Source organism: Saccostrea cucullata, unplaced genomic scaffold (genome assembly GCF_032062105.1).
Source record: "Saccostrea cucullata isolate Sc308-1 unplaced genomic scaffold, CSIRO_AGI_Scuc_v1 ctg6689, whole genome shotgun sequence".
Taxonomy (NCBI): domain Eukaryota; kingdom Metazoa; phylum Mollusca; class Bivalvia; order Ostreida; family Ostreidae; genus Saccostrea; species Saccostrea cuccullata.
Genome location: NW_026930421.1, coordinates 127 through 27,894, shown reverse-complemented (window position 1 = coordinate 27,894; position 27,768 = coordinate 127). Strand labels below are relative to the sequence as shown.

General features: G+C 32.3%; 1 protein-coding gene across 2 annotated transcripts; it reads left to right on the top strand.

Annotated features, from left to right (window-relative positions):
• The first annotated feature begins 6,533 nt into the window (after nucleotides 1-6,533).
• Nucleotides 6,534-27,101, top strand: LOC134228509 (uncharacterized). 2 transcript variants are annotated; one of them, XM_062710168.1, is made up of 15 exons: nucleotides 6,534-6,836; nucleotides 7,086-7,226; nucleotides 8,202-8,336; nucleotides 16,325-16,373; nucleotides 17,634-18,121; nucleotides 19,327-19,577; nucleotides 19,714-19,785; nucleotides 20,044-20,121; nucleotides 20,731-20,917; nucleotides 21,060-21,107; nucleotides 21,370-21,465; nucleotides 21,939-21,992; nucleotides 22,327-22,389; nucleotides 23,641-23,688; nucleotides 24,111-27,101. In XM_062710168.1, the coding sequence occupies exons 1-15, from the start codon at nucleotides 6,597-6,599 to the stop codon at nucleotides 24,399-24,401; spliced, it is 2,241 nt and encodes a 746-aa protein (XP_062566152.1). In that variant the 5' UTR covers nucleotides 6,534-6,596; the 3' UTR covers nucleotides 24,402-27,101. The 2 variants fall into 2 exon arrangements, with proteins under 2 accessions (XP_062566152.1, XP_062566151.1); XM_062710167.1 differs by having other exon boundaries at nucleotides 17,634-18,136; nucleotides 19,339-19,577.
• The last annotated feature ends 667 nt before the right edge of the window (nucleotides 27,102-27,768 follow it).

Here is a 27,768-nt window from a genome sequence, read left to right as displayed (position 1 = left end):
TATTAACTATATTTCTTTACTTAAATGTTTACCTATAGGCCTATAGCACATTGGTCTTATCATTACAGTCAAAAAATTTCTTTACATGTAGGATGTTGATTATCTTAAAAAGTAATATTTAATTCATTATGATACTTTTAAGCAAAAGTTCTGGCGTATAAACTGCACAAATTGAATACAGTTCTGATAGTAAAAGGGTTAAATGTATTTCCATATAGTCTTCTACCTATACAGTTCTGAAAGTAAAAGGGTTAAATGTATTTCCATATAGTCTTCTACCTATACAGTTCTGATAGTAAAAGGGTTAAATGTATTTCCATATAGTCTTCTACCTATACAGTTCTGAAAGTAAAAGGGTTAAATGTATTTCCATATAGTCTTCTACCTATACAGTTCTGAAAGTAAAAGGGTTAAATGTATTTCCATATAGTCTTCTACCTTAGTTTCTGTTCTCGTTGAATGACTTGGAATTTCCATTTCCTTCAAAGGTGTGGAAGTCATAAAGCAGCTTTCGTTTATAGAAATAAAACTCTGAAAAAAAAATTACAGACTAAAGAAGGGATTCAAAAGATGCTGAACTTGAGTAACTGTTAAATTCCATTTCCATGTCTACTCGTTTCAGTTCAAAACCATGGGAAGAAATTATGTGGATCTTCTCCTAGCTTTAAACTGACATCTATCAAAGAGTAATTATAATCTTCATATAAAAGTGATTAGAGACAAATAATGTCAGCTTTGTAGAGGGAAGGATTCAACTTTTGTTTCATATTTAAAATAAAAGCTTAGAAATTTATTTTCAAAGAATGATATGACTATGAGGCCTTTATTGAAAAGGGAGGGGGGTCATAATCCTATACAGGTTCACTAATAACGTGTTTTAAATGAAACAAGTATAATGAAAAAAAAATAAAAGAACAAACAAAAACCACTTTACCCAATTTCAATACAGGATTTTTTTTTTTCCCAAAAAAATTCTTAGTTGGTATATTAGGAGGTGGACATCGAGAACACCTCGGGACAGAAAGTTTTGTGTTTTTCTGTAAAAAGTCCGAGATGTTCCGAATAGCGAAGAAATAGGCTGATTTTACCACATGTACTTGGGGTATGGCCCCCCTTTCCATTTTCTTTTCTTTTTAAATCTGGGGTAAAAGAGTAAACAAAAGTCATTTAAAAGGAAAGGGAAAAAAATTAAATGTTTGAATTTGTAACCGTACACACTTGGGCTCTGCCCCCTTCCATTTTTTTCTACTTAAAAGCTACAAACTGTTTTTAAATATGTCGTTTTCGACTGATACGTGTACATACCAGGTATTCATAAATGTATACAAGAGTTACATTATTTATAACATAATTATAGTAGATAATAGAATAAGAAAAAAAAATGAAAGGGGGGGGGGTCATATCCCTAGAGCCTACGTTTTGTGTTCTTCTGTAAAAAGTCCGAGATGTTCCGAATAGCGAAGAAATACGCTGATTTTAGCACATGCACTTGGGATATGGACCCCTTTCCATTTTCTTTTTTTTAAAATCTGGGGTCGGGACACTTTTTCACTATTTTTGTATTTTAATACTCACTACATATTATCAATAATGTAACTCTTTTGTCTCTATAAGCTGTTTTTAAAAATATCGTGACTCGACCCCAGATTTACATGTAGAAAGAAAAGAGGAAAGGGGGTGGTGTTTCATAGACAAAGATGGGAAGGAGAGTGTCAGTCGAAAATAATTAAAACATCAGATATCGAGGAATTTTGCCTTTGAATGTGTTGTAGGATAGGCGTAAACAGGCAAGGTAACCTTTATCTCAAGGGGGATAACTCCCAGTGTCTTAGACATGTTAAATAGCTTCAGATCTGTAACTCTCCGAAAAAATATATATTGATAGACCCGATCTATCATTAAATTTTTAGAGAGCTACAGATCTGCAGCTATGTCTTAGAGGTATTTTCTAAGATTCTGCTAATCTATCTATCAATTCCTTTTTTTTTTTACTTTATGTGCCACCTGAAAAATTAATAAAAAGTCGTATAAGGTACCATTTTTCATGGAGGGGTCTTTTTCAAATGAAAATATTTAAATAAAATCGCAAATATTTTCAAATAATTTTCTTATTCAAATGTTTTATATCATACCGGTAATTACTCTCTCTCTCTCTCTCTCTCTCTCTCTCTCTCTCTCTCTCTCTCTCTCTCTCTGAGAGATTCGAAGTACATACATGTATATAGACATAATGGTCATGATTATAAATTTAATCATTTCTTGAATCGAATAAAATGAGCAGTCCGATTACAAATATTAAATGCTGGTGCAGTATGCAGGAATTAAAATGCTCTGCTTAGATAAAATATAACTTTTATCAAAACAAAGGATAATTCGGGTTCTTATCGGTCAAATTTGGAGGAAGTGTACAAATATTGCCTGACTGCATCCTTTAACACCCCCCCCCCCAAGAAATTTTCATTTACACATATTTTATATAATTTACCCTCAATATTTCAAACCTAATTCAAAACGCTTTGAAGATAACCATTAAATGCATTAAGAATGTATACACTAAGGTATAAGCTTATGGGCGTTGGAATCTTCAAAATTCCGTGTTACTAAAACGCAGAACGGAAACAATAATTAGTTTAACTGAGACTATAAGAAGCGGCTTTCCTTATGTAATACATGTACATGTAGTTTATATCTAAATTAAAAGTTTTGAAAGCCATGCATTTCAGGTATCCATGTCTTTCCCTCAGAACACGTAGCAAAGATATGTTTAATGGTCAATAAAATAGACATTAATGACTAACACTCCTTATTTATCTCTTCTAAATTTGATTTATTTTTTTTTTCTAAATCTTTAATCTTCAAATCATAGCAAATTCATTATCAGGGACCTATATAGCATCTTTCTTTTCAAAGTGAGGAGTAGCAGAGGGAAAAAATGATTGAAAATCAGAGAACTTGGAAAGTCATTGTTCAACAATAATTCTATTAAATCGTAGGGGGGTCAGGGGTGGGATGGTGGTCCATCTTCTTACAATACTCAATTTCATTCATACATTGCTACAAATTGGAATCCTTATATCTTTTGCATGTATATTGCTTTGGTATGCATTAAGACAAGCGCGCATGTGTCCCTCGACGAATAAAATACATGTATTAAATTAAGAAAACTTACGTACCTGTCCTTCCAAATCCTGTTCGACTGACTCACTCTGTGTTCTTTCAGGCACGGAGAGTAAAGAGTCTCCGAAGGCATCTTCTGATAACAGAGAGCTTCCAAGATTTTGTAGGACAGAAAAAGAAGGCTCTAAATCCAGCAAAGATTCTCCCAGTTCATTTTCTGATTCACTTTCCTTGTTTTCATTTTTCTGCTGAAATTCGTTTTAATTTAAATTTTGTTTTCTCGTACAAATTGCACTTTATTTAATTAATGCGATTCATTTATTCAAACTGAACAGGCATTACTTACATTGGGTGGTAATGGCGCAATCGCCAATGAAATCAATGAGACGATACACAATATTCCTGACACATACATTTCAGACTGAATCAGCGAAATGGTGTGATTCAAGCAACGGCGAAGTTAAAACTACCCCCCCCCCCCCCCCCCGGTCCGTAACGCTTATCTTCCCATTAGCACTGCATCTGGCTATATTCGTGTATTCTATATAAAAAAAATCTAACATTCTTTTTCTATATCATATCCTTTTAGAATATAAAGGAAAAATATTATTTTTCGAAATTTGTCCTGTATAAAATAATTGGTAAAAAAAATGTCATCCCGATTTAATTTCATTTTTATTTGTTACCGGTCCGTCAACATATTTTTATCTCTAGAGCTACAATTCTGCAGCTAATTTGTTACTTTTCTTTTGAAAGTGTTTTCTTCATAAATCTTTTAGTATAAGAATACATAATAAAGTAATTTAATTTAAAATCCTTGGGGTAATTCTTTAAGATTTCCAAAAGTTCTTTACCGCTCTCCGTTTAGTAGGACCATGGATATGTTTATATAATACATGTACGTTAATATAATAAGTATACCAGCTTTTAGTAATATACGCAATCTACAAATGTTTCACGATTGGAATTCAAAACAAGGGTAGAACAAAGATTACAAGTAATAACAAGGTTCTAAATAATGGTTAGAATAAACGAGTTAATATTTCTCCATGCCTGAGGGAACTATTACATGTTTAATATAGAGTATTTATTAAAATACAAATGCAAAAAATACCTCCAGTAATATATTTAGAAATTCAATCACTAATATTGAAATAACAATTCAAATTGCCGTAGATACAATGTAAGTAATATTCTAATAAAGTTTAATTTGATAAATGCTTGTCTACAGAATTTTTAAACTGCAATCAATTATTCTCTCTGTCTTTCTCTCTCTCTCTCTCTGTATGTTTTTGTAAAAAGGAGACATAAGGTTGACCCTCAAAAAGCCTTTGAAGAAGACCCTCTCATTATTGCTCTTGCTAATACCAGATAAATGCAAAGTCTGAAATTTAATCATTTGGCATACTTAACATAAAAAGATTGTTTTTCCCCTTTTTGTGTGTGTGTTTTGTTTTTTATTTTGAACTTTAGTAATGTAGTTAGGAAAGAGAAAGAAGATGATAATTTTTCCGAAGGAAAGAAATGATTAATTTAAAGTTTCTTTTTAAAAAAGATGTTAATACCGATTAATTATAATAAGAATATCTCATGCTTTAGGATCGTATGTCTCCGTATATATGTAGTTTTTTCTTTGTTTATCACCAACACATTGTTCAGTAATAAGTGGTATCGGCTTGTGAAAAAAGTCTTTGAGGAAGTATGTCCACCATTCTTCCTGCTGTTTACACTGTGTTGTAGATCAGATTGCATACGCTAATCGACTTCGCGGGCAATTGATAATCGCTTTACGAAAAGCAGATATTTGAGATAAGCTGGAAGTGATGATTAAGAAATACTGACAACTATAACCCCCGTTGTGTTGCCGGACTGAACAAAAGCTGGGGAATATAACATGTAAACAAAACGGACCATTAAGATATTCGTGGGAAATTACTGCAATTTATATTATGTCAGAATTTCAATTAATGTTAAAAAAGTTAAGTAATGCTGTTAAAATAAAAAAAAATGAAAGTCTTTTTGACCACACATGTAAAAATTCCACGAAATTTTCCCGATACCAATTTTGAATTTACAATGCAATTACGTGCGTAAACCAAGATTCCTCGGTTTGTTTTAAACATCACTGGTGAGCCCCTCTGTTTTGTCTCATCTCCAGTATGAACAATGGAAAATCCTGGAACGTTTCATTTTGATTAAAAGTAATTTCCGCGATTCATTTCTTCCACTCACTCTAAAACTCAGTTGGCAAAATTTGACCCGCGGTCAAAAATAATAAAACAGATTTTTTTATGAAGAGGAAATCTACCAAAAATAAAAAAAAATATAGCTTCAAAGGATTAAATGTTTAACACGAAATTGACAGTAAATAGAGTCTTAAGTGAAAAAAAAAAGTTTATTATATATATTCCGATTCGAAATTTAATTTCCATGTTTATGATAACAAATTGCTTATACAAGAAATAAAGATTTATGTAATATTCAGCTTTGCTCAGCAGCAGGCCAATATTCTCTCATGAATAATTTATTATCATTCAACAATTTGTGCATTATAGATGTCCATTTGATGTTATGGGGTGTTGATTAATTCTCTTTTCAACAAAATGTAGAAATTTTTAAAGTTATTCAAACCTTTTTAAAAGAATGTGATCGATTCTCTGAAAAATTTTAATTTTTTGTATATGTGACATTGTGTTCTGGTATCAAGAGTTTTACAGTCTTTGACACTACTAATTGTTACTGAAAATAATTATTCTTTACTTTGGCAATGTTATAAAATTTTTAATAAGAAGAAAAGTATATCTAAGTTTTTTTTCAGAACTTGTGTCTTATCCTTTTGGCTTTAATTGTCAATAAAATTTGTTCAATTCAATCCAGCAGACCCATTAAATACTTTCTGGTAGATGTGAGTGCTGACAGCAATAACTCTTAAATTTACAACATACTTGTTTATCCTTTATTCAAATAATTAAACGTGTGCAAAAACAAGGACAAGAATGTTAAGAGTTGACTTGAAAAGATGTTGTCCACCTAATCAAAAATAGTCTCTTTTATATGTATTGTTCTTCCTTCCTTCATTTTTTTTCTTTGATAGATGTACTCCATGCAGTCATTTATGGTTTGTTATGCTAGATAAGTTCTTGTATCGTAACGTCAGTTATATGATTTGATTGTACTACATTTCATCGAACTGAAACAAAACATGTATTGGAAAGCGATAAAAAAAATATCATTTTAAAGTATATGTTTATGTAGCATTATCAATCTATAATTCTATTTATTTTCTAGATATACTTGAATTACTCCTTTATTCCAAACATTAAAATTATAATTTCTATGCTTTTTGTTTATTTATAGACACATTCTTAAAATTGTGTAACGTTATATATACTCTTAATTTCTTAGTTTCGCATAAACGCACGACTACGAAAACACCAATCATCTCTTGGCGGCCAGTAATAATTAAATATTAATCGAATATGATTGGTCGCATTGATAAAGCAGACCCGCCCACACTTTCTAAGAATATTTATCTGAACATACATATACCGAATTTTCATGAGTTCCAGTTATCTATTTCTTACAGTCTTAATACTTACGCACAACTGGAGTATACAAATATGTGGACTTTTAATATTAATGGACATCTTTTATTGGACAACAAAGACAGTGGCGAAATTAAGATGATCAGTAGCAGTAACAAGTTTGGGATGATCAAGGTAAATAAACATTTATCTAGGCAATGTTTACGTTAAATACACATTCTTCTTCATTGCTAGTCCAATTCTAATTTTACTTGGTAGGATTTTTTTTTTGTGTAGCATACATCAGTGTACATGATCCGCACTAAATTTTACACCCCAAAACTTACATATGTACACTGTAATGATTTTAAAACTCTCATTACGTAAATTCAGGTCTTTGTTAAAGAAATACTATTCTATTTATGTATTTTTATAATTATTCAGGTCACCTTAAAAGAGGGAAGAAGTCTCTTTCTGACGCTGAAAAATTTTGATTCCACCGAACACGCGAATTTTGATAAAATGTGTCGAACATCAAGGACAGCGTTTCTACAATGGGCAAAAAGAGAAAACATGTGTGTTCAGGTATATATATTAAGTAAATTACAGTCTAATTTTGATATTAGAATATCAGTATACTCGTATTAGAACTGATGAAGATGAAATGATATGTTTTAGTGCATTTTTAAGTTTAATAACTTTTTCTCTTTTCGGCTACGAGAAAGTGTGAATAATTTTACTTCAATACACTTTATGTATACATGTATGTAGGACCAAGTTTAACATGAAAATACATGTAAGATTAAATAAGAATGAAGAAACTGAATATATGAGGTGTGTTCTTTGGTCCATTTTCCACATTGTTTAAATACTTGAGTAAGAGTTGATGTTGAAAGCCCCCCCCCCCCCCCCAAACACACACACTTTCTGAAACGGTAAGGGTCAAATGAGATTCATGGAGTATGTGGATCTGGTTCTGAGGGGAGCTGAATCTACCTGCACCTCTTCCCAACGCAAAATGATTTTCTAGATTGGGCATTTTGGGGTGGGGTGACACGTTTTTTTCAGCCCCCTCCCTTTCAAAAATATGCTTCGCCACTGGAAAATGAATGTGAGTTAAATTGCTTTCAGTACTTAAATGAAAACTATAAGGAAAAAATCAAAGTTAAAACAACATGTATGTGTGAGATTTTGTGTTATTAGCAGTTTAAAATTAACAATGGATATTGCCAACTTGTCAATGTACATAAGCACTATTTTTAATAACGTATTAAGAATCAATATTGTTGAGTCCTTTGCCGCCGCAGTTCAGATTTATAAGAAAGAATTGCCAGGTGATAACAATGAGGCTGCATCGAAAACGATGCGACTAAAAAAAAAAAAAAAAACAAAAATAGAACTCAACGGGAGGAGGTAGGGTAGGTGTGCGGAGTTGGTTGATTAAGTCCCAAAGTATTATGTCTGTTTGTGCCTGTCTGTGTATGTCTTTATTTATAATGAAATATTTGATGAAATAAATGCATATTGTCAAAAAATATGTACAATTCATGTAAATTGTAGGATCTTGCTGCGGTTGCCAGTTCAACAGAAGCCACGGGAAGCAGCAATGCGGCGAGTGTTTCCATTGAAAGTAGCTCATCTCAACAAAACAACACTGCAGATGATAACAATGATGCAGATGATCAAATAAACACTGTGAGTAAACATATTTTTAAGATATGATAAAAATAATGATAATCTAAAAGATAAATTGAGCACCTTTTGACACAGGCACTTATAGATGGTCTGCTTATTTTATAGTAATCCGGAATTAATGCGTTCCCTTAATTATGTAACAGTTCTAAAGAGAAACATAAATATTGATCGTCCCTGCCCAGTATTTTGCCGACTTGCAAGTTAAAATCGGAAGTACCAGTAGCTTTACTTGAATCATTGAGTATGTTTTTAATTTAGGTTTGACATGTTGGGGGGGGGGTGGGGGGGTGGTCTTAAATATTTTAGGATATTGTAGCGGACCCTGGTGACAGGGTTAGGATAAAATTGTACAAAATGATACTGGCCGAATACTCGTTCATTTTTTTTTATTTTTATTTAAGCCCAATGTCTACACATTTTTCTTAATATCATCAAATATAATGTTGCTCCCCATTATTATGTAACTAGTTGCAGATCTGTACCACTCCGGAAAAAAAAATTGTCAGACCGGAGAGCTACAGTTCCACCCATTGAAAAAAAAACCTGTAATATATATATGTTTATTCCGCACAAAAAGTTTTGCTTAGTTCTGGATTAATTCGATCAAATTCTTTTCCCAATTTCAAACATATACATTAAGAAAAATTCCTTACTCTATGAAGTACTCTCGTAGTTGACATAGATCTGCAAAGGGACGTTAGATTGGATTATCTTGCAAACCAAAATGACAGTATAAATTAAAAATTAATGGACGATATGTTTGATGATCTCAATTTCAGGACCAGTAGGGCTATTAACAACAATTATAAGGATTGTTTTGTTGTAGAGACAGTCAAAGAAACTGTTAGGAACACACGGTTAATGATATTTTAAGATGGAAGTTTAAAAATAAGAAAGAATTGAAGTAAATCGAGAATCGGCGCATTATGTGCTCAATAAATATACCGGTACATTGTACAGTTTTTTCAATGGATGGCACTGTAGTTCTCTGGTCTGTCTTTTTAGGTCACCTGAGTAAACTCAGGTGACCTATTGCTATCTGTTTTTGTCCGTCGTCCGTCGTGCGTCGTGCGTTAACATTTGAACATTTTCAGCTTCTTCTCTGCAACCACTGAACCAATTTCAACCAAATTTGTCACAAAGTATCTATAGGTGAAGGGAAACAAAAATTGTGAATTTCATGATCCCTGCCCCCCTGGGGCCTGAGGGGTGGGGCCAAAACCACTAAAATTAATGCAATCTTTAAAAATCTTCTTCTTTACTCCTGGACATCAAGCAGTCAAACTGTTTGCATGATTGTAATCAGCAATGAGTCCTCTATCAAAATTGTAAAATTCATGGCCCTGGGGTCAGGGGTTTTAGTGCTAGGGTGGGGCTAAATTAGTAGATAGTGAAAATGCATTATTTCTTTGAAAATCTTCTTCTCTGCTCCTGGGTATTAAATAAACCAACTAAGTACATAGTTATGATGAGCAAGAGTGTCTATACCAAAATTGTGAATTTTATGGCCCCAGGGTCAGGGGTTCTGGTTTTAGGGTGGGGCTCTATTGATTATATAGTGAAAATACATGAATTCTTTGAAAATCTTCTCCTCTGCTCCTGGGTATCAAATAAACTAACTAAGTACATAGTTATGATGAGAAAGAGTGCCTCTACCAAAATGATAAATTTTATGGCCCCAGGGTCAGGGGTTCTTGTTTTGGGGTGGGGCTCTAATGATTATATATTGAAATGCATGAATTCTTTGAACATCCTGGTTAACATGCTTATGAACTAATTACATATTTAAGGCCAGGATTTATTTTATTTTCAGTTTTACAAACCCTCCGCTCAAGGTTTTGAATGTTCAGGTAAAAATTTAACAATTTTTTTTCTTTCCGATGTCAAATTTGAGTCGGGATCGAGATTTCACATTTACGAACTCGCACTTCCGGTTTAAAGCGAGATCCTGAAAGATAGCTTGGTTCAGTGTAAAATTCATCGATACAAGTGCCATCTAAAATGTTTCACCTGTTCAAAGGACAAATAAAATGCTGACGACTTTGTTGCACAATGACATGCTGGTAAGATAATTATGTATTTGTTTCAAAAGTATCTGTCTGTAAATTATTTTCCTCCCCCAGGTTCTAAACTGCCCGTGGTAGCTGTTGCATATTGCCAGCGGGCAGCAACATTGTTTAGGTCTCTGTTATAGCTTACAGTCTAAGCATCATTCTTCAGAAAAGGGTTGCTTATGCATCAGATATAATGAATAAAACTATGGGAGAAGTTCAGTCCATTTGAGGAAGAAATTGTTAAAGCAAGATGAAGAATATACAAATATATACAGGCATGTAGTATTATTTGTATCAGCCAGAAAAATTATTTTACTCTTGATTGAAAAAATGTTCACCCTACACCCGCAATACCCCCTGTCTGTTTTATGATAGGATTAAATTTTAGAACAATGTCTACACATTCACCTAACACATATTAAAAAAAAATGAAGATATATTGAAAGACTTTTAAAGAATTGATTTTTTAAAATATATTTTGACCAACATCACAAAATTTATATAACTGGCCCAAACTGGCAGATGATGAAATAAGCAATTAAATGTTTTACTTTCCTATTTGTAAGCATTATGTGTCTATTGGTAAGGAGCCTATTATAATAGCATAAAAAAAGAATGAACAAATGTTAATAATTGATTTAAAAAAAATTTTGATTTCCTTCTCCTTTGGGACTTTTTTATTCTCATGCTCATAACTAAACCTAAACAAAAAAAATGCTGGCCTTATAATGAAGAAAGGGGCCTCTTTCAAAATAGATACTTTCAGGGACGCTGGGTCAGGGGTACCAAGGGGGTACTTTGACAAAAAATAAATTAATGCTTTGAAATTTGCCCTTTGATAAGCAATGGTGCCTTCTTCAAAATTTGTGAATTTCATGGCTTTTGGATTAAAACACGAACCAAATGCAATCGCTGGAAAGTTGTTACATGATACTCAGGTGACCTATAAGGCCCGTGGGCCTCTTGTTATTTTTTCTGGAGAACTACATATCTGCATATATATATAAAGTTGTGTTAAGGTTTTTGATTGTAAATAACTGCGCTCGCCCCAACGGTCGCACCGTAGAACATATTACAGTGTACATTTCTTAAAAATAAGTTATAGTATCCACTTGTTTCATCCAATGAGGGTAGCAGTACATAATCTTAAAGGAAAGAACGATGCACTATGTTAATAAAAGTACTGAATCCCTAAAGTCAACTTCATCATTCCAAAAATGTTTTGTATATTTTAACTAGAAAGAGGGTTTACTTTTAATTGAATATGTTTACTTCATCTCCAGATTATAGGTCAACTTTGGACCATAGGCACTTGGGGTATGGACCCCCCCCCCCCCTTTCCATTTTTTTTTCTTTTTAAATCTGGCTTCGATTCACCTTTTACCTATTTTTCTATTCTAATATGCACTATATGTTATCAAAAATGCAACTCTTTTGTCTCTACAAGCTGTTTTTAAAAATGCCGTTTTTCACTGATACATATAAAGAGAGTGAAAAACGGCAATTTTAAAAACAGCTTGTAGAGACAAAAGAGTTGCATTTTTGATAACATATAGTGCATATTAGAATAGAAAAATAGAAAAAAGGTGACTAGAACCTAGATTTAAAAAGAAAAAAAAAATGGAAAGGGGGTTCCATACCCCAAGTGCCTATGCTTTGGACAAAAGATAATTTAAAGTAGTTCTATACTCGCACTACGTCATTTACGAATAGTAAAACCGGAACCGCAATTACCTTTTCCGAGATGAGATTATTTAACTATATTGGTTTGACTTTTACTAAGCGTTTTAAATATCCGGTAACGATTTTGCTCGAAGTCGGTCGCGTCAACAAACACATATTCTACAGTTTAAGGATAAATTAATTTAAAAGAGAAGGATGGAAATAACTTTCGGTTGACAGAAATAATTAGGTAATAAAACGATATTTATGTGAATGATGCATGTTTTTTATGCCGCGCCGAAAACACTTGCTATATACATGCTACATCAGAATATGTATCAAACTATCAAGGCGACTATCGGCGGCCAAGTTGAAGCTAAAAGTGATGATTCGGAAGAAAAGTAATGACTACGATTTGACTTAGACAATTTATGGATTTTACTAATTAAACATTACAAAATTTACTTTGAATAATAATTATTGCATTAAACACATACCCCCCTCCCCAACCAGCTTACCCACGAATCCCAATGCAAAATTATCTTTTGAATAAGAATTTGACAAAAGTTGATTCACTTGCAGCACACTTCGTTACTTTCTGTAGCAAAATCATCCAGTTTCTGAGAATCAGTGAATTACTTTCATTTTCATCGTCTCCAATTTACAGACAAGTGCGTTTTATATATTTATTTATTTATTTTTGAGTAAAATATTAAAGATAAATTTTAGGGACAATAGGTTTGGGTGTGTATAATTATTGTTTTAAATTGTGTACAACCTTTTTAGTACAAGTATACACTCAAACATTAACAGTATTACAGAAATCCGTGGCAATATATTACTTCTGGTAGAAAGAAAATAGGGGGGTCTGTGGCAACGCACTTTGAAAAAATTACGCACTTTGAAAAAATTTTTCAAAGTGTGTAAATTTTTTCAAAGTGCGTTAATTTTTTGACACACTCAACGCACTTTGAAAATTTTTTTCAAAGTGCGTTAAGAATGCACATAAACATTTTTTACCATGGAGGCATTTAACGCACTTTGAAAAAAAGATATGCATGAAAATAAAAATTCTGGATTTAGATTTTATAGTAATAGAGGAAATCAAATTGTAATAATTATATATTTCGAAAAACGTTTTTAAATTTACATGAACTCATTTAAAATCTTTGAGAACAAGGAGAAGACGAGTAGAAGGTCTCTCATCCCAACTCTTTTTTTCTTAAACATTGTACATAGCCGTCGGTAGCAAATTGAAAGTTGTCCCCACAGGTAAGCCCCAATTTTTAATGCATACATGTATATATTAATTATGTATATCTTTGAAAAATATTTATAAGCCTACATGTAACCCCCTTTCCGGTACTGATGCCTATGCTACACCCAAATATATGTGTTCACATAACTGGTATGACGTTGAAAACTTTCAATAAATTTAAGTTAACATAAAATGCATGCAAACTTGAAAAAAAATTAAGTACAGTAAAGCATTTAAGCGAGAAAGAATTTTCAAAGTATGGAAAAATCAAAATCGCTCACTTTCACATCCTGAAGTGACCTCTTCACAGAAAAAGTATCAAACAGGTTCAATTATTTATCATACCTAAGATTTGCAGGAATATTGACAAATCCATACATATTTTTTCAAAGTGCGTTAATATGGTCCATATTAACGCACTTTGAAAAGAAATTTTATTTTTTCAAAGTGCGTTGACTTAGTCCCAAAATTTAACGCACGTTGAAAATTTTTTTCAAAGTGCGTAATTTTTCAAAGTGCGTTGTAACAGGGGTCCCTTTAGTGTAGAGCTCATACCACGAAAAGTAATGCGTCAACATATATTTTTTTTAAGCTTATTATTTTTCTTAAATATAATTTATTAAAAATAATGCAAATTTACAAAGTTTGAGTCCATATTTTTTTTAAAAGACCGAGATTGTCCTGTGAAGCATATTTTCTCACATTAAATTTTGATACAATAGCCTAACAAAGTGCATCTATTTATAATAATTCATGCAAAACAATGATATAATATAGTTTACTAACATGTTTCTACTCTATTTTGGGTATTAAAGTTGAATATTTAGACTTAAATTAATTAATATACAACAATATCTAGGATAGGTAAAATTTCAGTATTTTACATTTCGGGGTATATACTCAGATAGGCTATAGCGGAAAAGTGAATATGTTGACATATAACTTTTCTCGTGTCTATCCATTGCTGGGATGTATGTCTATCTTATAAAAACAGATTTTTAAAGATTGAGCCCATTTAGTGCCGAGTATAGAACTACCTTAAATGATATATCTTATCTCATGATAAAATAACGACTGTTAGATGTTTCTAGGCAAGCTATGTTAGAAAATATATCAAACTCTTCAAAGTGTAATTTATATCAACATTTAATCGACAATTCATGTTTGCAATGGTATTTAACAAATCTATTGACAACAAATTAAGACAACTATTAACAAAATTCAGGTTATCTATTCACACGTTGAATATTGAAACAGGTCGACAGCATAACGTACCTAAAAATAATAGATTATGTACATGTTCTAATCTTCATGATATAGAAGATGAATTTCATTTATTTTGAAATGTCCATTGTATATTGATACATTGTATAAGAAAGAAATTTTTGAAATAAGTATTATTATGCTAGACCTAGTGTCTTTAAATTAATTCAGCTGTTAATTTCTCATAATATTAAAGATCTCGTAAATTTGGGCAAATTTTAAAACGCAGCAACAATGTTAAGAAAAAATAAAATTGATGTATAAAATTATTCCCATGTATGTGTTCTTTACATGTACGTTCACTCTCTCTGAATGTTTTTCCTTTTTGTTAGACGGGGTCACGTGACCCCGTCTTTTAGTTTACTCTCAGAGGTCTAAAAATAGAAAAAGGAAGCGGTGGTGATAACACATGAATTAAATCTACGCATACGAAAGAGTGCAGAAATTGTGTCGATCAAAACATAAACATTTTGTATCAAACTGAAGAAATTGATATGAAACTTTCTCTAACTCAACTAATAAAGTATTTTGATAATTTAAAACTAAAAATATTAACTGTAAATAACACTAGTAGACAAAGTACTATCCTGCGTATTATTATGGCTGTGTACGCATCATCCATTGTTTACTTCCGGAAAATTTATTAGTTCGTACCTGATGAAATTCGGAGAAGTTCAGAAAGGTTTCTAGACTGAGCAATTATTAAAATTTTTCTTCAAATCAAATTAAATGAAAAAAGTGAATGTATATTTTTCATAGTTTTGTTTTTAGAATGTTAATGAAAAAATAAAAGTTGTTATTAAAACTCGTTAAAAAAATCACACTTGTGAAATCTAGCATGAAGATTATTTTGACCCCGTCTTTCAGTACTGTCTCAGTACTTTGATTATTATCATGTTTGTTGTAACTCGGATAAAGAAACTAAAACTGAAAAGGTGCAGAAATGAAACTCCCCGAAATAAAAAAAATACTGACAAATGTCTCATCTCAAAGTTCTCAGATATCGAACTACAAATGAATGTCAATGAAGGGCAAGTTGGACTTGGATAGCCTCTGGAAAGTTGTTTTCCCTGTTTATTTTGTCCAAATGTTAAGACTTGAAAGTGAAAATACAAATGTACACTGCAAATGGCGGATTCTATAGGGGTCTTGTCTTTATACATGACATTCGGAGACCATTCACGTCCAACTTGCCGTTCAATGATAAACATATATTATTTCTACAATGTTGGTTATCACAAAAGGACAGAATTAAGCAGGTGCATTTTTCGAAAAAATGTTCACATTTTCTGAAAAAATTTTTCTCAAAATTTTTTTTTTTTATTTGTTATTAAGTAATACCTATTAATCAGTGATATATTTACAAAATGTAAACGTTTTGACTTCATACCATAACTTGTAAAAATATTTTTTAGACATGTTGACCTTTGACGAAACCTTAACCTAATTATTCCAGAACACTGACCACTGCAGCTGGTGTGCTTAAATTTATTATAGAATCCAGTCAAAATAATACAGAAGCCCATTAGTGCCAACCAGTATATATAAACACATGATAAAGGAAAGGCAATAAACACTTTATTTATGAACCGAACATGGATCAGGCATATAATATTCAATCTCAAATAAGCTGAATACCGGTATATTAAGGTTTAGTGCCCATGAAAAAGCTCAATTGACTCGAGCGCGTCAACTCGCAGGCCCTTCAGGCCTTTGATAATTAAATATGATCTTGTATTTATTCTTTTCAGAATGAATCAAAACAGATTGCTTTTAAAGATCTGGACACAAAGCTGTTGGGTAAGTTTTATTTGTGACTAAGCGAAAAATCTGTTTATTTTGTGTATTATAAATTGAAAATTTTATATAAATTATTCTAGCAAATTTTATGCACTTTGAAAGAAAGAGGGTACGGTTAAAATTCAACTGCTTTACTCTCGCTTGAACGAGACAATAATTATTATTTAATAAATATAACAAACGTTTCTGCTCTTCTGAGCTAAGAGCTCGAGTGAGTTTTTCTGATCACCCGATGTTCTCGTTCGATTGTCTGTATAAACTTTTGACATTTTTAACTTCTCAAGAACTGCTAGCGCTGAAAGCCCCCTAATAGGGGGAGATGATAATGAAAGGACAAAAATAGGATGGGGTCATTTAAACATATTCTTAGCCTGGAAAGCTGAAACTTATGTGGAAGCATCCTTGGTAGTGTAGATTCTAAATTGTTAAAATCATGACCATTGAGGGTAGGACGGGGCTTCACTGGGGAATCCATGTTTTACATAGAAATATACATACATGTAGGAAAAATCTATAAAAACCTTCTCTCAAGAAGCAATTGGCTAGAAAAAGCTGAAAAATTTCATGAAATATCATGGGATGGTGTAGATTCTAAAATAAAATTGTTATAAATCATGACTCCCGGAGAAAGGGAGGGGCCACAATAGGAAATCTTAGAAAAGCTTAAACTTATGTGTTAGCATCCTGAGCTAGTGTAGAATCTAAATTGTTAAAAGTATGACCCCTGAGGTTAGGACGGGCAACTATAGGGAATTCAAGTTTTACATAGAAGTAGGAAAAATCTTTAAAGCTATTCTCCTCAAGAATTAAGCAATGAATCAGGAAAGCTGAAATTTATATGGAAGCATCCTGGGGAAGTAGAAATTCAAAATTTAAAAATCATTACCTCTGGGGGGTAGAACGAGGCCACAATTGGTAATCCAAGTATTACACCCAGGAAAAAAATCTTTAAAAATCTTCTTCCTAAGAAGCACTGGGCCAGAAAAGCTTAAAGTTATGCAGAAAAATCCTGTGGTAATGTAGATTCTAATTATTAAAATCATGACAGGGTAGGGGTGTAGGGGGCCATAAAACATGAAAAAGGGAATTTTGGTAAAGAACTGCACGAACAGTTACTCAGATGAACGATGTTGCCAATGGGCCTCTTGTTAATTTTTTAATTTAAATGCTTATATAATATACCGACAATTGTAATTAACATGATTCTTCCACAATCAAATGAGGTGTCTGTAAAAAATTATAATTATCTCTACTTTATAGGAAGAAACCTACTTGTTCCAATCTGCAATTTGATTGAGCCTGCACCTTTAAGAAAAGTCAGGGATTTAGACCAATCCCACGTCAGGGAACTGGAAAAACAACTTATTGATACCCCGCAAGTGTTTTCCGTCCTGATTGGTCACGTCACTGCTGAAGATGCATCACTGGATGTAGTGCAAGTGGAGGGATTCCCCCACATTGAGGTTTTGGGAGGAAACCACACGCGGCAAGCCCTTCAAAATTTGATGAAAAGGGAAGGAAGTATTCAGAAGGTGTGCATTGATATTTATAAGAACCTCACACCAACGGAAGCAATGCTCCTTGGGCTGAACCACAATGCCAAACATGAATACTCCAAACAGACTTCATTCGTTGAAATTGTAAAACTGTTTAGGAAACTGCGGGAAGAGTGTCAATCTAAAGAAAAATCAGCCAAAAAATGCGCACTTATGTGGAGAGGACAGGCCGCAGTGATTATGGGAGTGAATGTAAGTAATATATATGTTTACAAAGTTTGTTTATTATTTTAAATTTTGTCTCTATAATACTCAATTTTAAGAGACCACTTTAAAAAGGTAAAGTAATCTTGTTTTAACGGGGAGGGGGGGGGGGGGGGGGGGGGGCTGTGCCTTTTGTTGCACAATACGTGCTTGTATTTCGCGCATTACAGTAAAATAAAACGTATTTACTGTTTTGAAGCATTTTTTTTCACTTGATTAATAACACTTAACAAAATTAAAAAAAATTACAGCTTGAAAAATAATATTTCAATTTTAAATGACTGAGTTTTAGCTCACCTGAGCACCTGATCACCTGTTGTCCGTCCGTCTGTCTGTCTAGCTGTACTTCCGTCTGTAAACATTTATCATGAACCACTGGGCTAATTTTAACCAAACTTGGTACAAAGCATCCTTGGGTGTAGGGGAATCTAAACTATGAAAATCAAGGGCCAAGTCCTTTTCCAAAGGGAGATAATAAAGGAAATACAAAAATAGGGTGAGGTCATTTAAAAATCTTCTTCGCAAGAACAACATAGCCAGAAAAGCTGAAACATATGTGGAAGCATCTTGGGAAAGTGTAGATTCTAGATTGTAAAAATCATGATCCGCTGGGGTAGGGCGGGGCCACAAATGCAAGTTTTACACAGAAATATATAGGAACAACCATTAAGAATCTTCTTCTCAAGAACATCTGGGCAGGAAACACTAAAACTTATCTGGATGCATCCTGGGAAGTGTAGATTCTCAAATTATGACCCCTGGGAGTAGGGAGAGGCCACAATAGGGAATCCAAGTTTTACATTGAAATACTAGTACACATGTATATGGAAATATCTTTAAAAACCTTCTTAAGAACTAGAGCCATTGGACCAGAAAAGCTGAAACTTATGTGAATCTCAGGAAAAAGTAGATTCTAAACGGTCCAAATCATAACCCCGGGGATAGGGCTTGGTCAAAATTTGTATTACGAAGGGGGGACTTGTTAAAGAACAGCATGACCAAAGTTTCTCAGGTGAGCGATGTGGTCCATCGGCCACTTGTTATAACTATTTCATACTGGTAGGTAATTTAAAGTGACGTCATAATCGTGTGTTTTTGGTGTCAGATAACGTATTTGGTAATGCTCTTGAGGAAGGAGCAAAAAACAATGTTATAAACGATGATAAAAAAACATGCTAATTCTTTTGCGGAAGACTAAACTAAAGAATTCCTACAGAACACATCTCCACTGCGCATCAGTAGATGATGAATTGTGGATTCTATTAGACGCTTTCTTCCAATCCTGGAAACTTAATAAAATAAGAAAAAAACCAAAGGGCGAAATAAAACAAACGCATCTCATGGCATGGACGCAGTGTGTAGAAAAAGAGAAAGGGGGTCTATTGAGGCAGATTACAAATGGAGAGCTTGATTTTGCCAAATTCAAAGAAATGTGCATAAAGAGGTAAACATTTTACACGACTTCCATAAACCGATAAAACATTAATCTCATGAATTACATATTTGAATTTCAATATAAATTCAATATAATTGGTCTACAAATGAATGCTGAACACATTTTGTTAATCCATGCATTTCAGTAAAAAATCGCTAGCTGTAGTAGAATCAGACGTCCAAGAGATCCAAGACAATCAACAGACAGGAGAAGATGAGTAAGTATCAAACCATCTCTTTTCTGATTCTTCTGTATGGCACTTGATCCAAACTCGCAATGTAAATTATATTTTTTAATAACCAATTTGTTTATTTAATCTTTTTTTTTTGGAAGATAAAATCTTATCTCTACAGCAGGCAGTAATGCAGTAATTTGTAGCGATTTAAAAGTTGGCAAATATAAATGATGCTCTTTAACTATTTATAATGTTCCACGTATATAGAATGAAATATTATTCTACTTCATTTTTCATTAGGAATGTAATCACAAGTAAAAAGCAAGCAGGGAAAGATGGCGAAGAAACTGAAGTTAGTGATAATGAAAATTCCACCAGGTACATGGATGATTATTGTGTATTTAACAAGCACGTAGCAATAAAGGCCCCCCCCCCCCCCACTTTTTCCCCCTTTCCATTGAAAATGTACATTGAGAGGTTGGTTCCCCCCACACTTCTTAGCACAGTATAGTGATATGAAGGAAAATGTAGAATTGTATGCCAAGATGCCAAGGGTTTGAACCTGAAAAGTGAAAGGAAGTTTTCCTTAAAAAAGTTAGCCAACAACCCCCCCCCCCCCCCCCCCCCCCCCCCCCCCCCACCCTTACGAAATAGGATTCTCAGGTTCTGGCATTTTTCCTTCTTTTTTTTTTTTTGCTTGTTAACTTTTAGAGGTAAGTAAAAAAAAAAATAAAAAAATCTTTCGTAGCCCCCCGCCCCCACGCCCCACCCTTTCAAAAACAATGCTTCGTGCCTGTTAAAGGCGCATGTAATAGAAATATATGACATTTGTAATTTAATAATAAAAGACTGTAATTCATAATCTAAATAATGAATTCTCGTTGAACATGTATATTTAATTGAATCTATGATTGAATTACTAGCAATGAAATGTCAATGAAAAAAGAAATTGATATCAATCTTAATTCTTCAAACATATTTTTTTAGATCAGTTTCATTGAGAGAGGATGAAAGAGATATTGATATTGCCAAACCTAGTGAAACTATGACTGAAAAAAAGCTTAAGGAAGAGCAGAGGCGAAACGAGGATTTGTGTAAAGAATTAAGAACTGAGCAAGAGAAAAATGAAGAATTGAAGACAGAAATAAATTTGCTTAAGTCTGAATTGACAGAGGTAAGTTTAAAATTTGTATAGCAAATGAGTAAATAATTTGTAAACAGGTGTAGTAGTGTATGTGTTTATATAGGAGTGGAAAATTAAAAGAAATTACATGACACAATCAAGGAATTATGAAGCTTTTTTTTTTATTTTTTAGACTAAGAAATGGTCCCAATCTTGGGAAGAAAAATATCATACAATTAAGGTAAGGTATAAAGGTGAACCTTTCTGCTTGATTTTTATTTGTAAAGATCTATATATCATGAGTTTAAGTATCAAGTAAATTTTTAATATCACATTACTTAACTTTGAAAAAATAAGTTTTTTTTTTACTTAAAGTAATCCATTCTTTTCAATTAAATTGGGTACTAGTTAGATTTTTTAGAAAAGTCTAAACTTTGATAAAAATGACTTTTATTTGTTAGGCGATATGATTAAACCTTTAAAATGTAACTTATACTTGACAGCATCAACATGCAGAAATTCATCAAAAATTGATACAACAACAAGATGCTCTGAAACATGCTGAGGCTGCTGCCGCAAGAGCACGGATGAAAAGCAGAGTAAGATAAGAACACATTACTTGTGCCATGTTCTCTAATATCCATAAACACAAATGATAAATCTGCATATCGACAATCAAAATTTTTTTATTTCAATTTTTGGAAAAAAATGTCCTTTTTTACCAGTACATGTACATTTAGGTACCCGGTATACCATAAACTGTACAAAATTATCCAATCCGCTACATTATTATAAACGATGAAGACAAATATAATGTCTTATAAATCAATAATTTTTGATTTGGCAATTGATAATTACAGATGGATAATTTTTAAGTTAAGAGACAAAATACACTCACCTCTCAATTCAACGGTAACAAATATTGTAACATAAAAATTTAACCACAATAACGTCGTCTATATCAGGGCATTATGCGTACAAATCCAAGGCTCAGATCTGAGACAATAGTTACCATCGCTATAATAATTGGATTTATTTTGTAAAGGAAATAAATCTGATCATTTCATTTCAGATCGAAGAAGAAACAAAGAAAAATGATCATGAGGACACTCTACCAACAACTCAGGTAAGCATGCATAAACAATACACGTGTCCTTCCTTATCTCTTAGAACATAAATTTATGCATTATGAACCCGATCATAGTCACAATTATAAAAATTAAAATCCCATGATTCCGTGAAAATCAAGGACGAGGAAAAAATGCAGTGATATGCTTGTTAAAATAAGTATAGCTTACTGCAATAAAAAAATTATATTTCAAGTTTTCTGATACATGAAAAACACCCTAAAAAACAGGTTGTTCAACGACTCTTGAAACATGTTTTTTTTTAATAAGGATATTCACATACGAAACTTAAATAATTGTGTTCTTTGATTAATGTCTCTGTCTATTTTGTAGAGCGAAGTCACTGAAAAAAGAAATGACAACACTGCCCCAGTGCTTCATGACAGCACTTCCAAGGTACTTATATTCTTATACACTTATAATTGTGTTCCTCATATCAGGTACCATTGATTCATAATAAAAACAAAATGCCTAGCTGAAAAAAAAATTAAATTTTAGTTAAATGCAGTTAAACAAATGAAATTGTAAAAAAAAGAACATTATATATAAAAGTCATGGTAACTGTATTGAAATATAAGCGATATTTAGACAAGGGTAAGAAAACGTAATAAAGGGCGAGGCTTGCCGAGCTTTCATGCATTTTCGACCCATGCCCAATTATCGCTTATATTTAAACAGTTACATGTATCATGTATTTTGTTTATCCTGCAACATATCTTTTATTACATTTCAACCTCCAAAACGGGCTATTTTGGACAGATTTAGGCATATCTATGCAGTTCAAACTATGACGCTAAGGTGATATGGCAATTGCAATATACATGACTTCAAAATGCTTTTAGAACGTTGGAATACATGCAAGAGGCTTTATTAGGGCAGTGACCGAATAAAGTTTTGGTTTATTAGGTTACCTTTATTAGGTCGATGTAAGGGGTAGTAGAAGGATAAAATCTTATATTAATTTGATAACTTTCGATATATTTTACTATATGATTCATTAAGTCACCTGGAGTTTGGCAAGCTTCAAATTCTGTACATATAAGAATTAACACATTTTATACTTGATATTGCAATTACTCAACTTAGTAGAACTCTTTCGCAATGGAGGTAAGGAACGTCTGTTCGCTGGGGAAATATGTGCTATTGAATACAATGCAAGATCGATCATTGTAGAATTCATAAGGAGAGATAAGTTAAAAAATCCTAGTGGAATAACTTCCTTAACAATAGCTGAACTAGCCTAATTAAATATTGAGAGAAGTTAATCCTTGATTGGTACATTTTTAACGATATTTTAACTAAGCGGGCTCTTCTCATTAAATTTTCATCGAAAATTGAGGTATTTCATAGCTGATAAAATAAACTTATCTTTCCTTATTTGACAATCTACTATTTGGAATTCAATTCTCAGCAATTCATTGTACTTTCTGCATAAAATTGTTCAAATTATTCGATTGTCACTACTGTAAACAATGCCATGTGCCCCGATAAACTTGTGAGATTTGAGCTTTCTCGACTCCCCTGCAAAAGAGTGGTAGTAAGTTAAATAACTGCGAGGTAATCGCGATATTACGTATTGTATAACATATATACCGTTATACGTTGAACCTTTAAATAACTTACTTCATATTATTTTTTCTACTTTAGGGAAAGAAAAGGAAACAAAAAGAAACTGAGGAGGAAGAAATGACTGAGGTAAAACATTGCATTTATTACTCTTCGAGGGAAAAACTGCTTTATTTTACAATTAATACATGTATTCATTGCAATATTTTTTTTTACTAATCATATAAAAGGGCATCCCCTGAATATTTTATTTTAAAATTTTAATTATAAAATTCTTTGCATTTATGTAAATGTTAAAAAGTACATTAACAGAAGTTCACAATTTTATAAAATGAGAGTTTTAAAAGATTATGCTGTCAATATAAAAATCAAGAACGTTTTGGTCCATGGTTTTTTTTTTATATTTCGAAATGAAGCTCGTTATGTTGTTTCATTAGATCAAAGTGCTTTAAAGAGGGGAAGGTATTTTATAGCAAAATATTCGTAGGAAAAACATCAATTGATAATTTCAACCTGTTTTGCTGATGCAGTATTTTAAATTTTGTCTACAGGTGGATTGTGGATTGGTACTATATGGTGGAAAGATCTACTTTGGAACTTTCGAAACATCGGAAAAATTTGTGTTTTGTAAGTTACCAATTGCAACAATCAATGCGGAGAATGCTGTCATAATCGATGAACGAGCTAAGACACGCGAAATCAACATGAGGGACTGTCAGACAGTAAACAAAGAGGATATTGTTATGCAACAGAAAGGACAAATCGATTCCAAAGGCAATGTTCTAATTGATGTAACAGTAACTGCAGTGAAGGAGGCCGTGAAAAAATTCATCAGAAAATGATTATAAAACACTGGATCTCCTTGTTAAAAATGTATCATTTCATATAATTAATTGCATTCTTATTGTGGCTACTTTGTAGATATGCTTGCTCTTTTCAGTAACAAAACTATGAAATGTTTAAATTAAGGAATTCATTTAATAGCTACCCATTCTATACGGTATAAACTGGGTTGGGGCAGTTAACGCTTTATAAACTGTGAAGCGATTTATAAAAAAGCGTAAACTGTTCCAACCCAGTTTACACTGTATAAAATGGGTAGCTATTAAATTCATTGCTTTTATTTTAATTTTCATTCTTTTGATGTAAGAAAAAAAGATCATTGTTCTAAAAAAATGACTTTAGATTGTACAAAATTTGAACCTAACGTCAGGCGGATTAATACGTTTTTTTTACAAAAGTCATCGATGGTTGTATAAGCTTGAGATTTGGAAATTGTAATTGTAGTAGTGAACACTGTATCAGTGATAGAATTGGGGGGAAATGTCTCCCTAAAATCTAACTATGTAAACAATGGTTGGTTTGTTATTGAAATAATGAATGTACAATGCACTAATGTGAATTTAGAGAGGAAATTTACCCTGCAGATTTTGTGCTTTTTTAAAAATTGAATAGTAGTTGCAAACACTGTATCATTGATATTCTTTGGGAGGAAATTTACTCCCTAAAATCTAGTTATGGAACGATGGTTGTTAAAGCTTTAGATTTATTTCTAAATGGTCACTTCATAATGTGTGTTGAGGGGAAATTTACTCTGTAAATGTTTGCTATTTTCAAACAGAAATTGTAGTAGTGAACACTTTATCACTGATATTCTTGTGGGATGAAATTTACACCATAAAAATTTAGCATGAAAACGATGTTTTCTTTGGCTTTGAAATACTGAATTTACAATTCACAAATGTGAATTAAGAGAGGAAATTTATTCTGTAGATTTTTTTCTATTTTGAAAATGTAATTGTAGTAGTTAACTCTGTATCAGTTAAAGTCGTTGGGAGGAAATTAACTCCGTAATATCTAGCTATGTAAACGATGGTTGTTTAAGCTTTAGAATTCTAAATGGACACTGCTTAATGCGTTTGTTGAGGGGAAATTTACTCCGTCGATTGTTTTATTTTAAAATTGTTATTGTAGTTGTGAACACTATATCAGTTATAGTCTTTGGGAGGAAATTTACTCCGTAAAATCTAGCTATGTATACGATGGTTGTGTTGGCTTTGATATACTCAATGTACAATGCACCAATGTCAATTTAGAGAGAAAATAACCATGTACATTTCTGCTGTTTTCTTTGGGAGGAAATTTACTCCGTAAAATCTAGCAATATAAACAATGGCTGCTTTGGCATTGAAATACTGAATGTACGATGCATCAATGTGAATTTAGAGAGAAATTAACCCTGTACATTTTTTGCTGTTTTCTTTGGGAGGAAATTTACTCCGTAAAATCTAGCAATTTAAACAATGGCTGCTTTGGCATTGAAATACTTAATGAACAATACACCATGTGAATTTAGAGAGGAAATTTACTCTGTAGATTTTTGTTATTACAAAACCGTAATGTTAGAAGTGAACACTGCATCAGTGATATTCTTTGGGAGGAAATTTACTCCGTAAAAATTTAGCTATTTAAACGATCGTTGATTTGGCTTTGAAATACTGAATGCACAGTGTACCAATGTGAATATAGAGAGGAAATTTACTCTGTATATATTTTGTATTTTGAAATTGTAATTGTAGTTGTGAACTGTATCAGTGATATTCTTTGGGAGGAAATTTACTCCATGAAATCTAGCAATATAAACAATGGTTGTTTTGGCATTGAAATACTGATTGTACAATGAACCATGTGAATTTAGAGAGGAAATTTACTCTGTAGATTTTTGTTATACCAAACCGCAATGTTAGTAGTGAACACTGTATCAGTGATATTCTTTGGGAGGAAATTTACTCCGTAAAATTCAGCTATTGAAATGATTGTTGCTTTGGCTTGAAATATTTAATGTACGATGCATCAATGTGAATTTAGAGAGAAATTAACCCTGTACATTTTTTGCTGTTTTCTTTGGGAGGAAATTTACTCCGTGAAATCTAGCAATATAAACAATGGTTGCTTTGGCATTGAAGTACTTAATGAACAATGCACCATGTGAATTTAGAGAGGAAATTTACTCTGTAGATTTTTGTTATTACCAAACCGTAATGTTAGTAGTGAACACTGTATCAGTGATATTCTTTGGGAGGAAATTTACTCCGTAAAAATTTAGCTATTTCAACGATGGTTGCTTTGGCTTGAAATACTTAATGTACAATGCACCAATGTGAATTTAGAGAGAAATTAACCCTGTACATTTTTGCTGTTTTCTTTGAGAGGAAATTTACTCCGTAAAAATTTAGCTATTTAAACGATGGTTGATTTGGCTTTGAAATACTGAACGACAGTGCACCAATGTGAATTTAGAGAGGAAATTTACTCTGTAGATATTTTGTATTTTGAAATTGTAATTGAAGTTGTGATATTCTTTGGGAGGAAATTTACTCCCTAAAATTTTAACGATGGTGCTTTGGCTTTGAAATACTGAATGCACAGTGCAGCAATGGGAATGTAGAGAGGAAATTTACTCTGTAGATTTTTGTTATTAGCAAACTGTAATGTTAGTGGTGAACACTAATATCCACACCAATAAATATCTTGTAAACTGTGTTATTTGTTGGATTTTGTCAATACCTTAGGGCAAAATGCCTAAAACAGAAAAAAAGATTTTCTGTTTTAATTTTGGAATGCGTTCAAGATATATATCACCATTTACATAATAAACAAGGTATATACCACCATTTACACAATAAACAAGATACATACCACCATTTACACAATAAACAAGATATATACCGCCATTTACACAATAAACAAGATATATACCACCATTTACACAATAAACAATGTATATACCGCCATTTACACAATAAACAAGGTATATACCACCATTTACACAATAAACAAGATATATATCACCATTTACACAATAAACAAGATATATACCGCCATTTACACAATAAACAAGATATATACCACCATTTACACAATAAACAAGATATATACCACCATTTACACAATAAACAAGGTATATACCACCATTTACACAATAAACAAGGTATATACCACCATTTACACAATAAACAAGGTATATACCACCATTTACACAATAAACAAGGTATATATCACCATTTACACAATAAACAAGGTATATACCACCATTTACACAATAAACAAGGTATATACCACCATTTACACAATAAACAAGGTATATATCACCATTTACACAATAAACAAGATATATACCACCATTTACATAATAAACAAGATATATAC

Excerpts from the sequence above, each read along its gene's own strand:
- LOC134228509 (XM_062710167.1), top strand. The coding sequence starts at position 6,597 with ATGATTGGTCGCATTGATAAAGCAGACCCGCCCACACTTTCTAAGAAT. Across the intron at positions 21,993-22,326 it reads ACACTCTACCAACAACTCAG|AGCGAAGTCACTGAAAAAAG; the intron begins GTAAGCATGCAT and ends TCTATTTTGTAG. Across the intron at positions 23,689-24,110 it reads AGGAGGAAGAAATGACTGAG|GTGGATTGTGGATTGGTACT; the intron begins GTAAAACATTGC and ends TTTTGTCTACAG.